At 45.5% G+C, this 13829-nt stretch overlaps 1 protein-coding gene across 1 annotated transcript in view; it reads right to left on the bottom strand.

The window, feature by feature from the left end:
* LOC120945571 (coagulation factor XIII B chain-like) overlaps positions 1-13493 on the bottom strand; it is an 86577-nt gene extending 73084 nt beyond the window's left edge. Inside the window, exons 1-3 of the mRNA XM_040359835.1 lie at positions 13375-13493; positions 5774-5974; positions 827-1012 (exon numbers count right to left, since the gene is read on the bottom strand). Of these exons, the coding sequence (XP_040215769.1) occupies positions 827-1012; positions 5774-5974; positions 13375-13465 (478 nt within the window). The 5' untranslated portion in view covers positions 13466-13493. The remainder of the gene's footprint in view (positions 1-826; positions 1013-5773; positions 5975-13374) is intronic.
* Between the last annotated feature and the right edge of the window lie 336 nt (positions 13494-13829).

Raw genomic sequence — 13829 nt, 5'->3', positions numbered from 1 at the left:
CTGTCTCTCTATCTCCCTCTGTCTCTCTCTCTCTCTCTCTCTCTCTCTCCCTCTGTCTCTCTGTCTCTCTCTACCACTTAGCATTACTTATTGTTGAATTCTCTATAGCCATATTATCATGTATGTTGTATCAGCATTCAGCAATATCCTCTCTGTTTTAACAAGTGATATCCTTTATGTTATAGTTGTAAATATTAGAGTAATACAAGTTTCTTCTCTGTATCAATAAATGTAATACTTTTCTCTTTTTCGCAGCGCTATTCTTTGTGTTAATTTTTATATAGACAAAAAGATTTTTATAGCTTATCTTAATTATTCACGTGCGATATTAATATTTCTCTGATTATTAATTATGTACGTGCGTTATTAATTATGCTATGACACGATTCATTTTAATACAACACGCCCACTGCTATGCTACTTTGAATTAGGCGGGCTTACGCCGGCCATTTTACGTTACGCCGGCGCAAGAAAGGGAGCAAGTGCTTTGTGAATACAGTACGAGCCTCTCTATGTTACGTCGGCGTAGCACATATCATATGCGCTACGCCGCTCTAAAGATACACCGATCTCTCTGGCCCTATGTGATAATAAATGGCTTCATGTGATTACTATCCTTAAAATAAAAGACAGTTTTTTGGCATGATCAGTCATATTTTTAATATTAATGCCAAAATTACACAATTTCTGCCAGGGTATGCAAACTTTTGAGCTCAACTGTATACAGTATATTTAGATGTATATATAAATTGACCTTTTTAATTTTAACTTGATATCCTGCACTGCAACAAATAAAGCCATGGAACAGAAAAAGGTAAATTCATACCGGATAACTGAAGACATCCTGGTGTGGGATCCCAAGAACCTGAAGAACACTGAATCTGTTCAGATTTATGTCCACCTTTGGTTGTGTATCCTTCAAAGCAGCTATACTGAGCTGTCTCCGATGTTTTATAGGAGTCCTTTCCATTATGTACAATCCCATTAATTAGAGTTGGCTGTATACATTTTTCTAGAAAATAAACAAAGGAGAATGACTAATAAAGCATAATGTAGACCAGTGTAAATAGCTTCCTTTACCTCAGAGCAGTTCTCCTTCACTTACCTCATCCTTCGATTTTGCTTTTAAATGTCCTTATTTCTTCTGAGAAATGCTCACTTCCTGTTCTTCTGTCTATAACTCAACACCGTAATGCGAGGCTTTCTTCCTTTCTTCCTGGTGTGGAGAAAGCCTCTTGATTGGGGAGGGGGCGAGCAGACAAGTCAGGACACTCTCTACTTTGCAGATAGAGAAAGGAGATGTGTGTTAGTGGGCGTCCTGACACTCCTGCACGCCCCCTCAAGAGGCTTTCTCCACACCAGGAAGAAAGCCTCGCATTACGAAACTGCTGCAAGCTGCACAATGATGCCACCACCGCCCCCCGCAGCCATGCACTGAACCCCTGGGCAGGAGTAACAAAGGGACGCCCGGCTGGAAGAGAAAACAATGGCTTGGAACGCCAATGCGCTCCAGCTGCCATAGACATTAGAGCCAGTGAAAAAAAGAGACAAACAGAAAAATGCCATCTGGTTCCTGCTAACACCCGGTCCAGGTTGCAGGTGTCTAGAAACACAGGGCCAGATTCAGAAAAGAGATACGCCAGCGTATCTCCTGATACGCCGTCGTATCTCTGAGTCCGGCCGTCGTATCTATGCGCCTGATTCATAGAATCAGGTTACGCATAGATATGCCTAAGATCCGCCAGGTGTAAGTGTCTTACACCGTCGGATCTTAGGCTGCAATTCCAGGCCAGCCGCTAGGTGGCGTTTTTTTTTTTTTTTACACAACGAATATGCAAATGAGGATTTCCGCCGATTCAGAAACGAACGACCGCCCGGCGCATTTTTTTTACATTGTTTGCGTTCGGCTTTTTCCGTCGTAAAGTTACCCCTGCTATGTGAGGGGTATCCTATGTTAAGTATGGCCGTCGTTCCCGCGTCGAATTTTGAAATTTTACGTCGTTTGCGCAAGTCGATTCAGAAAAGGGCTGGACGTACGTTACGCTCACGACGAAACCAATGACGTCCTTGCGTCCATTGGTCCTTCGCCAGGGACGCGCTTGATTTAAATTTTACACGCCCCTCTACCCGCGGAATTTGAATTCCGCAAGTTTACAGGCAAGTGCTTTCTGAATAAAGCACTTGCCTCAAAAACTTGCGGCGGCGTAACGTAAATGAGATAAAGATCTGCTCACCTATTTGAATCTGGCCCCATGTTCCAATTGCTGAAGTACTGATAAGCCTTTTTATAACACTTGTTTGTGAGTATTACTTTTGTTACATTTTTTGATAAAAAATCTTTGGTAATGCACAAGGTCGGTGCGCCCTCCTTTTCTTTCTATATGTTTCAGTTCTAAAGGATACCCATTGTTCTGAGGAGGGCAGCAAGACCTTTGACTTGCCAGATTTTATCCAAAGGGTTGACTACACAACCTACCCATAGACCAAGCTCCCGACCCCCCCGAGCACAGGAGACAGTGCTGTGTAAGGACATGGATTACTGGAACCATGTCCTGTGGTCGGATGAGTCCAAGATAAACATATTTGGTTCAGATGGTGTAAAGGGTGTGTGGCAGACAAGTGTGTCTTGCCTACAGTCAAGAATAGTAGTTGGAGTGTCATGGTCTGGGGCTGCATGAGTGCTGCCGACACTAGGAAGCTACAGTTCATTGAGAAACCATGAATGCCAACATGTACTGTGACATACTGAAACAGAGCATGATCCCCTCCCTTCGGAGACTCGGCCAAAGGGCAGTATTCCAACATGATAACGACCCCAAACACACCTCAAAGATGACCACTGCCTTGCTAAAGAAGCTGAGGGTAAAGGTAATGGACTGGCCAAGCATGTCTCCAGACCTAAACCCTATTGAGCATCTGTGGGGCATCCTCAAATGGAAGTTGGAGGAGCGCAAGGTCTCTAACATCCACCAGCTCCTTGATGTCGTCATGGAGGAGTGATAAAGCACTCCAGTGGCAACCCGTCAAGCTTTCCATGCCCATGACCAAGAGGGTTAAGGCAGTGCTGGAAAATAATGGTGATCACACAAAATATTGACACTTTGAGCCCAATTTGGACATTTTCACTTTTGTTAGTAGCGGTTTAGACATTATTGGTTGTGTGTTGAGTTATTTTGAGGGGACAGCAAATTTACACTGTAATACAAGCTGTACACTCACTACTTTACATTGTAAAGTGTCATTTATTCAGTGTTGTCACATAAAAAGAGATATATATATATATATATATATATATATATATATATATATCTATATATAAATAGATATATACATTTAAATACCTGTGGATGCTTTGTACCCGGCTTATAAGCCCTATAATTCTCAGCTGTAATGCTATATTGCTTGTCTTTTTTGTCAGTGACACCTAATACTTAACCACTTAAGCCCCGGACCATTTTGCAGCTAAATGCCCAGGCCAGGTTTTGCGATTCGGCACTGCGTCGCTTTAACAGACAATTGCGCGGTCGTGCGACGTGGCTCCCAAACAAAATTGGCGACCTTTTTTCCCCACAAATAGAGCTTTCTTTTGGTGGTATTTGATCACCTCTGCGGTTTTTATTTTTTGCACTATAAACAAAAATAGAGCGACAATTTTGAAAATAATGCAATATTTTTTACTTTTTGCTATAATAAATATTCCTCAAAAACATATATATAAAAAAAAAAATTTTCCTCAGTTTAGGCCGATACTTATTCTTCTACCTATTTTTGGTAAAAAAAATCGCAATAAGCGTTTATCGATTGGTTTGCGCAAAATGTATAGCGTTTACAAAATAGGGGATAGTTTTATTGCATTTTTATAATTTTTTTTTACTACTATTGGCGGCGATCAGCGATTGTTTTCATGACTGCAACATTATGGCGGACACTTCGGACAATTTTGACACATTTTTGGGACCATTGTCATTTTCACAGCAAAAAATGCATTTAAATTGCATTGTTTATTGTGAAAATGACAGTTGCAGTTTGGGAGTTAACCACAGGGGGCGCTGTAGGGGTTAGTGTTCACTTAGTGTGTGTTTACAACTGTAGGGGGGTGTGGCTGTAGGACTGACATCATCGATCGAGTCTCCCTTATAAAAGGAATCACTCGATCGATACGCCGCCACAGTGAAGGCTGAAGCACGGGGAGAGCCGTATGTAAACACGGCTTCCCCGTGCTTCAGCCTCGGGGAGCGATCGCGACGGAGTGGCTATAAACGAATAGCCGCGCCGTTGTCCCGGATCGCTCCCTGAGGGAACCCGCCCGCCGCACGCAGCGCGCGGGGGGGTCCCGATCGGACCCCCCACCCACTAGAAGGCAAGGACGTATATATACGTCCTTCTGCCTGTCCGTGCCATTCTGCGGACGTAAATAGTCGTGCGGCGGGCGTTAAGGGGTTAAAGAGTGTTACTGTATATACTCAAGTATAAGCCGAGTTTTCAGCACATTTTTTGTCCTGAAAATGCCCCCCCTTGGCTTATACTCGAGTCACCTTTTTGTGCCTGATCTCCCAGATTTGGGGACCCGGTACCGGCCGGCCATAGCTCCCCTGGACCCCCACACACTACAAGTGTGCAAAGTTTGTTGTCCAGGGGACCACCGATTTTTCAAAGACTCCTTCCATAGACTCCCATGTTAAATGGTAATTTTCTCCGGTAAATTTGGGGACCCAGTACCGACCGGCTGTAGGTCCCTGGACCCAAACCCTGGCACACATCATGTATCCCCAGTTCTCCTCTACAAGTGTGCAAAGTTTGCTTTGTGGGGGACCTACAGCCGGGGAGCACCGATTGTTCAAAGCCGGGCACCGCTTCTATATACTCCTATGTTAAACGTAAGTCTAATCAAGGACACAGTGAGGCACAGGCATAGTGAGGCATGGGCACAGTGAGGCATGGACACAGTGAGGCATGACACAGTGAGGCATGGACACAGTGAGGCATGGACACAGTGAGGCATGGACACAGTGAGGCAAAGACACAGTGAGGCAAAGTGAGGCACAGTGAGGCATGCAGATGGACACCCTAGGCTTATACTCGAGTCAATACGTTTTCCCATTTTTTTGTGGTAAAATTAGGGCTCTTTCACACGGGCGGCCCGTTTAGGTCCGCCTGCCAATTTTTTAGGCGGACCTGAATGGGTGATCCGTGCTCCTCTATGAAGCCGCGGATGTCAGCGGTGACATGCCCGCTGACATCTGATCCGCCAAAGTGTGACGGAGGAAAAACCTACTTTTCCATCCATCCGTCTGGTGGATCGGATCGGGTGAACATGGACAGACGGTCCGTGTTCATCCGATCCCCCCATAGGGGAGAGCGGAGAAAAGACAGGGCGGTCCCTGCACAGTGTGCGGGGACCGCCCTGTCATCCGACGGCTCAGCTGTGATCAACGGAGCGATCCCCGCTGAGCAAGCGGGGGTTCACGGGGAGGATCATAACTGATCCGCACCATGTGAAAGGGGCCTTAGGTGCCTCGGCTTATATTCGGGTCGGCTTATACTCGAGTATATACAGTAATTTGTATACACCATTGAAAATCAATAAATAAATTGAAGCAGCAGAATTACACATTAGCAGAATTAGTCATTTGTACATAAAAATAAAGAATGTACTGTATCTAGACACCTAAACTGGATTCATTTTTAATGCTTTGCTTCTCTATGTAACAAAAATATTTTCAAATAAAGTCATGAAATTAAAAATAAGGATGTACCAAATCTGTGAACTTACTGAAACATACTGCAGGAGGATCCCATCCTTCTGGCGTACAGGTGATTTTCTCCTCTTGCATACCAGACTGAAAAGTATGTCCAGCAGAACAAGCCACAGACAGAGTCTTCCCTTCTTTCATTGGGAAATAAAACTTTGTGAATGTGTAAAAGTAGGGGGCGATCACTGCATTCTCCATCTTGGGAAGGTCACACATGTTCCCTGTGGTGACATCACAATATTTTTAAAAATCAGCAACAGGATATATAAAATATGACCAGTTAGAATTTACATTTTTAATGTTAGCAAAGTTTACTTTTTTAAAAGAAACCTTTTACCTCTAAATACACATAGCGACCTGGCGTTACTAGCAGATCAATTTTGTTTTTGTTTTATAACAAGGTACACACAACTAAGTGTAAAGTTGCCCACCCAGGGGCAGGGAAACGCAAAAAGAGGCCCAGTGTAAAACAAACATTAATTTACATCTAACAAAACCAAAATAAAACCCCAAAGAGGAAAAAGGGGAGCAGTACAGGAATGTGCAAAGATTGAACAGCATGTGAAAGATTTAGGCAGTAACAGAACATTGTAACCCTAAATGCATAATTGCTAACATTCTAGAAAAATTTATAGGGACACTTTTTTTTGTATGCAGGTGGTGTCTTATTTTAATTGGGGGTGGGACAGTCATTCAAAGGTGTGGCTTAATAGTGAGAAAAATGTGGCGTACTATGTGCGCTGAAGCAAAAAAGTGGTTAAAGAGTGGTTAAAACTAAATATCGGGTGTGGCTTAATGGGGTGAGAGTGTATGGAATTGATAAAAGAGATGGTCATAGAGTGTGCGGCGATGGCACAGGAGACTGTCAGAGAGTGTGCGGAGATTGTACAGGAGACTATCAGAGAGGGTGCGGACATAGTACAGGAGAGGGTGAGACATGGTACAGGAAAGGGTGAGAGGGTGCAGATATGGTACGTGAGAGGGTGCGGACATGGTACGTGAGAGGGTGCGGACATGGTACGTGAGAGGGTACGGACATGGTGGGTGAGAGGGTGCAAACATTGTATGTGAGAGGGTGCAGACATGATACGTGAGAGGGTGCAGACATAGTGGGTAAGAGGGTGCAAACATGGTATGTGAGAGGGTGCAGACATGGTACGTGAGAGGGTGCAGACATAGTGGGTGAGAGGGTGCGGACATGGTACGTGAGAGGGTACGGACATGGTGGGTGAGAGGGTGCAAACATGGTATGTGAGAGGGTGCAGACATGGTACGTGAGAGGGTGCAGACATAGTGGGTGAGAGGGTGCGGACATGGTACGTGAGAGGGTACGGACATGGTGGGTGAGAGGGTGCAAACATGGTATGTGAGAGGGTGCAGACATGGTACGTGAGAGGGTGCAGACATAGTGGGTGAAAGGGTGCAGCCAATTAGCCGATTAGCTGCCCAGGCCCAGTGTACACACGGGAGAGACCAGCTAGCCGCAATGGAGAACCCACGTGAGAGGGTGCAGACATAGTGGGTGAAACGGTGCCGACATGATATGTGAGAGGGTACGGACATGGTGGGTGAGAGGGTGCAGACATGGTACGTGAGAGGGTGCAGACATAGTGGGTGAAAGGGTGCAGCCAATTAGCGATTAGCTGCCCAGGCCCACTGTACACACGGGAGAGACCAGCTAGCCGCAATGGAGATCCCCGGATTCATGTTTTCACAGCCGGGAGCTGTGGCCGGTGACGGGTTACCGGGACAAATTTCCCGTGATTTTTCCCAGGACACAGACAGACCAGGACAAGGGTCTGAATACCGTGAATATGCAAAAATTTGGACTGTTGGCAGCTATGTGAATGGCATAGTTAAAGTGGAACTTTATAATCCATAAAGTTCATTCTGAAAAAAGACCTTAAGGCAAAGCGGCGCTTCCCAATAATGTTGTACACTGTTAGATGACAATAGTACAAAACACCCAGTGAGACAAATTCGGTCAAGATGGTTGGGCGACAGTTCATGGAAAATCATCAGGTGTATGGAGAATCCACCTTTACCCTACCATGTGATTCCACTCCCCCTGGGATTGTACTTACCAGAAATATGTCAAATCACGCTTTGGATATGTTATGCCCAAGGGATCATCTTCCAGATTATCTCAAATACATCACCAGGACAATGGATTGGTACACTTCAATTCACATTATTCTTACTCATGTAATCATAAGTAGTTCCATGGGCTATCACACTCAGACTACAGCTTTCCCAGCTCTCTGCTCCTTCCCTCACTGTTATGGATAAAGTGGAACTTTACCCATAACATCTTACTAGAAGACAATGTTCTTTAGGAAAGTACATACATTTCACATAAATAATTATGCTACCAAAAAAAGTTTGTGCTGTAAATTGCCTCCAGCATTGCTCCTGTTTCTGCTTGCTGGAGACTGCCATTTTGTTGAAGCCCAGAGCCCCTTGCAGCAGTAAATCATAAAGCATGCCTAAAGCTAGGGTTGTCCCGATACCGATACCAGTATCGGTATCGGGACCGATACCGAGTATTAGCGGGAGTACTCGTACTACCGCCGATACTTAAATAGAATACTTCCTCCGCCGCCTCCGCCGCCAACGCCGCTGCCACGTTAATCACCGCGGCGCGGGGAACATTACAGACAGCTTTCGTTTGAATAGCTGTTTTCCCCACCGCGCATAGACACTCCCCCTTGGACGGATCTGTCCAATCGCGAGCAAGGGGGAGTGTCTATGCGCGGCGGGGAAAACAGCTGTTCAAACGAACGCTGACTGTAATGTTCCCCGCGCCGCGGTGATTAACGTGGCAGCGGCGGCGGCATCACAGTAGGTACAGGGGACATGGCTTGTTATACAGGGGACATGGCTTGTTATACAGGGGACATGGCTGGTTATACAGGGGACATGGCTTGTTATACAGGGGACATGGCTGGTTATACAGGGGACATGGCTGGTTATACAGGGGACATGGCTGGTTATACAGGGGACATGGCTTGTTATACAGGGGACATGGCTGGTTATACAGGGGACATGGCTGGTTATACAGGGGACATGGCTGGTTATACAGGGGACATGGCTTGTTATACAGGGGACATGGCTGGTTATACAGGGGACATGGCTGGTTATACAGGGGACATGGCTGGTTATACAGGGGACATGGCTTGTTATACAGGGGACATGGCTTGTTATACAGGGGACATGGCTGGTTATACGGGGGACATGGCTGGTTATACGGGGGACATGGCTTGTTATACGGGGGACATGGCTGGTTATACGGGGGACATGGCTGGATATACGGGGGACATGGCTGCAATATGTGGGGGACATGGCAATATGTTTGGGGACATGGCTGCATATGTTTGGGGACATGGCTGCATATGTGGGGGGACATGGCTGCATTTGGGGACACATTTAAAAAAAAGTATCGGTATTCGGTATCGGCGAGTACATAAAAAAAGTATCGGTACTTGTACTCAGTCCTAAAAAAGTGGTATCGGGACAACCCTACCTAAAGCCATCAATTTAAGAGTTTGAAAAAAACAGATACGTTCCTGTCAAACCGTCAAATGGCTGGTGTCATAATCGATCACCATGGCAGTTGTAGATCAAAAGAAGCTTCCTTGGTTGTAAAGGATAGGAGGGTTTAAATCCGCTTTAACCATTTAAGCCCCGAACCATTTTGGTGGTCAAGGACCAGGCCCCTTTTTGCGATTCTGCACTGCATCGCTTTAACTGACAATTGCGAGATCGTGCGACGTGGCTCGCAAACAAAATTGACATACTTTTTTCCCCACAAATAGATCTTTCTTTTGGTGGTATTTGACCACCTCTGTGGTTTTTATTTTTTGTGCTATAAACAAAAAAAGAGCGTGAATTTTGAAAAAAAATCAATATTTTTTACTTTTTGCTATAATAAATATCCCAAAAATATATAAAAATACATTTTTTTCCTCAGTTTAGGCCGATATGTATTCCTCTACATTTTTTTGGCCAAAGTTATAGCGTCTACAAAATAGGGGATAGTTTTCTGTCATTTTTAGTAATATTTTTTTACTACTAATGGCAGCGATCAGCGTTTTTTTTATTGTGACTGCGACATTATGGCGGACACATCGGACACTTTTGACACATTTTTGGGACCATTGTAATTTTTACAGCGATCAGTGCTATAAAGATGCACTGATTACTGTGAAAATGACACTGGCAGTGAAGGGGTCAACCTCTAGGGGGCGCTGTAGGAGTTAAGTGTGCCCTAGTGTGTGAGTCTTACTGCAGGGGGACGTGGCTGGGAGTGTGACGTCACTGATCGTCATTCCCTATGACAGGGAACAGACGATCACTGACATGCCACTAGTAGAATGGGGAAAGGTTTGTTTACACTTACCCATTGCTTTAACTGGGCCGGAACGCGGCGGTACTCAGTACCGCCACTTCCAAAAATGGCCCTGGAGAGTACCAGCACCTCTCCGTGCGCCCAGTACGTGGGTTTCCCGTACCGGAACCAGGCGCGTCGTTAGGCACGGGCTAAGAAGGCTGGAATGGCCCGAGTGTCCGAGCGCCGCTGAGCAATTTGTCGGAAGAGACACAGCAGGTCCCGCCTATGATGGATGGACGTCACTGCCAGCCACTGTCCAATCCGGGACCGCGGGACGCGTGACGTCCATCATAGGCGGGGTAAGCTCAGAAGGCGGGAATTACAAATTTACACTGCCGCCCGGCGCGCCATGATGCGGCTCTCCTCCTCGGCTCCAGGGTCACAGTCGCCCGCGCCAGGCACATTCGGTGCGACAGCGCTGCACCCCACATCCCAGTTTGCTTCATCAGCTCTCCTTTCCTCTGAGCCTCCTCGAGTCCTCTCCGCTGGGTGCATCACTACCACCACGGGCTGAGGTAGGTCACTCAGTGTTCCAGTGTTTTATCCACCTGTAACTGTAATAGATAGCAATGCTTTGTGTGATCCCGCCTCTAATAGATAGCAGTACCATTTTTTTTACCCAATTTCTGATCTATAGTTGTGCCAGTGTGTTAGAGTGCGCAGAATGACACTTAAATGTTTTCATTGCAGTGTCAGTGTGCACGCTAGTTACGCTATAATATGGAGTTGTACCAGCGTGTTATCAATTCTATTATTTATATTGTATAAAGCTGTGCCAGTGTGTGATCCATACTAATGGTATATAAAGCTGTGCCAGTGTGTGATCCATACAAATGGTATATAAAGCTGTGCCAGTGTCACACTGGCACAGCTTTATATACCATTAGTATGGATCACACACTGGCACAGCTTTATACAATATAAATAATAGAATTGATAACACGCTGGTACAACTCCATATTATAGCGTAACTAGCGTGCACACTGACACTGCAATGAAAACATTTAAGTGTCATTCTGCACACTCTAACACACTGGCTCAGCTTTATATAATATTTGATGGATAGCACACTGGCACAGCTTTAATTTAGGATGCACACTGGCACAGCTTTAATTTAGGATGCACACTGGCACAGCTTTAAATACCATTAGTATGGATCACACACTGCCAGTGTGTGATCCATACTAATGGTATATAAAGCTGTGCCAGTGGGCTGCTATTCTTATATTTAAAGCTGTGCCAGTGTGCATCCTAAATTAAAGCTGTGCCAGTGTGCTATCCATCAAATATTATATAAAGCTGAGCCAGTGTGTTAGAGTGTGCAGAATGACACTTAAATGTTTTCATTTGTTCCAGGATCAATGTAATATGAAGAAACTAATGAGATGAATGAGTCTACAATGTAGGTCAGGGTCAGTGATTGTGTATGTAGGTCAGGGTCAGCGATTGTGTATGTAGGTCAGGGTCAGCGATTGTGTATGTAGGTCAGGGTCAATGATTGTGTATGTAGGTCAGGGTCAGTGATTGTGTATGTAGGTCAGTGTCAGTGATTGTGTATGTAGGTCAGTGATTATGTATGTAGGTCAGGGTCAGTGATTGTGTATGTAGGTCAGGGTCAGTGATTGTGTATGTAGGTCAGGGTCAGTGATTGTGTATGTAGGTCAGTGTCAGTGATTGTGTATGTAGGTCAGTGATTATGTATGTAGGTCAGGGTCAGTGATTGTGTATGTAGGTCAGGGTCAGTGATTGTGTATGTAGGTCAGGGTCAGTGATTGTGTATGTAGGTCAGTGATTATGTATGTAGGTCAGGGTCAGTGATTGTGTATGTAGGTCAGGGTCAGTGATTGTGTAGCCAGGTCACTGGTCATTGTAGCCAGGTCACTAGTCAGTGTAGACAGGTCACTGCTCAGTGTGTGTGCACTGACACACACTCACGTATGTCACTCTTTCTACAGTAGCTCTTTTTCAGGGTACTTTCTAAGGGTATTTTCATGTTCAGTATTGGGGGGGGGGGGAAGCCCCGGCGCCTAATAGAGTACCGGCACCTCTTTTGGCACACTTAAAGCACTGCACTTACCTCTCCCCGTTCTTCAGCTCTGTGACTTGATCGTGGGACACCGGCAGCGATCGGGTCCGCGGGTCCCGCAGGCGCGGTCATAGAGCTTCGGACCGGCGGGGCACTCGTGACCCACGGCTGGGATCTTAAAGGGAACGTACCTGTACGCCATTGGCTCCTGCTGCTGTCAATTACAACCAGGAGGGAGCGGGGAGAAGGTCTGAGCTCCGCAAACTTTAGATCCGCGTAACCTATGTGATTTAAGATCCGCCGGCGCAAGTTTTTGAGGCAAGTGGGTAATTCACAAAACACTTACCTCAAAACTTGCGGCGGCGGATCATAATTCCCCCGGCAGAATTCAAATTCTGCGGCTAGGGGGAGTGTACTATTCAAATCAGGCGAGTCCCCGCGCCGATCGAATAGCGCATGCGCCGTCCAGAAATTTTCCCAGCGTGCATTGCTCTAAATGACGTTGCAAGGACGTCATTGGTTTCAACGTTTACGTAAATTACGTCCATCCGTATTCGCGATCGACTTACGTAAACAACGTAAAATGACTGCGTCGGGCCCGCGTACATTCGTGAATTGGCGTATCTCGCTGATTTACATATCCTCGCCGTAAATCAGCGAGAATGCCCCCAGCGGCCATTTTAAAATTGCAGTTAAGATCCGACGGTGTAACACAGTTACACCTGTCGGATCTTAGGCATATCTATGCTTAACTGATTCTATGAATCAGTCGCATAGATACGACCGACGCAACTCTGAGATACGACGGTGTATCAGGAGATACACCGTCGTATCTCTCTCTGAATCTGGCCCTATGTGTGTATCCCACTGTACTTGACTATCAATATTCCATTGCACATAATCCTGGAGAACTAAATGGGTGCTGAGGCAACAACCAGCTGGAAACTGGTAACATCACAGACCAACATACATATTTACCAGCACACCATGGATCTTCAAGTGACTTCCAAATGCTTTTTTTCAGAGAGATCATATCACAGCAAAAAGTACAGTGTTTCAGGGCCACGCAGGACACCTTTGTCAGGCCACTGTGCTGTCACTCTAGTCATGTAGATTGTGTCCCTATCTATACATAGTACCTTTTCCATGAATCATTTTTATACCACTCTAACACAGCAAACCAACTAAAAATGCAAACATCTTACCTTCTGCTGGATAAAAGAAGGATTCAGCGAAGGCCAACAGTATAAAACAGAATTTTCCCATGTTTTTCTCACGTTTCCTGAAGCATTTCATAAACCTTTAGATTTTAGGCAATATATTGTGCAATGTCTGTTAATAATTTACTTAGGTTTGCAGTGCTGACTTCAAAGCGGAACCATTAAAAAAAAAAGAAAAAAAATGGACAAAAGAATTTGAAGAAGAGGCAAAATTTTTTACGTACAGTGGGGTAGATTCAGGTACAGCTGCACGCTCCTTACGGAGGCGCAGTGTACCCTTTTTACCCTGCGCCTACGCAAATTATTTGTGCTACGCTTCATTCATGAAGCAGTAGCCACGTAATTTGCGTTGGCGCTCCTCAAAAATGCCCTGCGTAAGGGCGCCTAATGTAAATGTTACCGTAGGGAGCGGGAATCATTTAAATTAGGCGCGTTCCCGC

The sequence above is a fragment of the Rana temporaria genome, chromosome 7, assembly GCF_905171775.1.
Source record: "Rana temporaria chromosome 7, aRanTem1.1, whole genome shotgun sequence".
In the NCBI taxonomy this organism is placed as follows: domain Eukaryota; kingdom Metazoa; phylum Chordata; class Amphibia; order Anura; family Ranidae; genus Rana; species Rana temporaria.
Note: the sequence above shows the minus strand (reverse complement) of the source record. Positions and strands in the feature narration are given on the sequence as shown.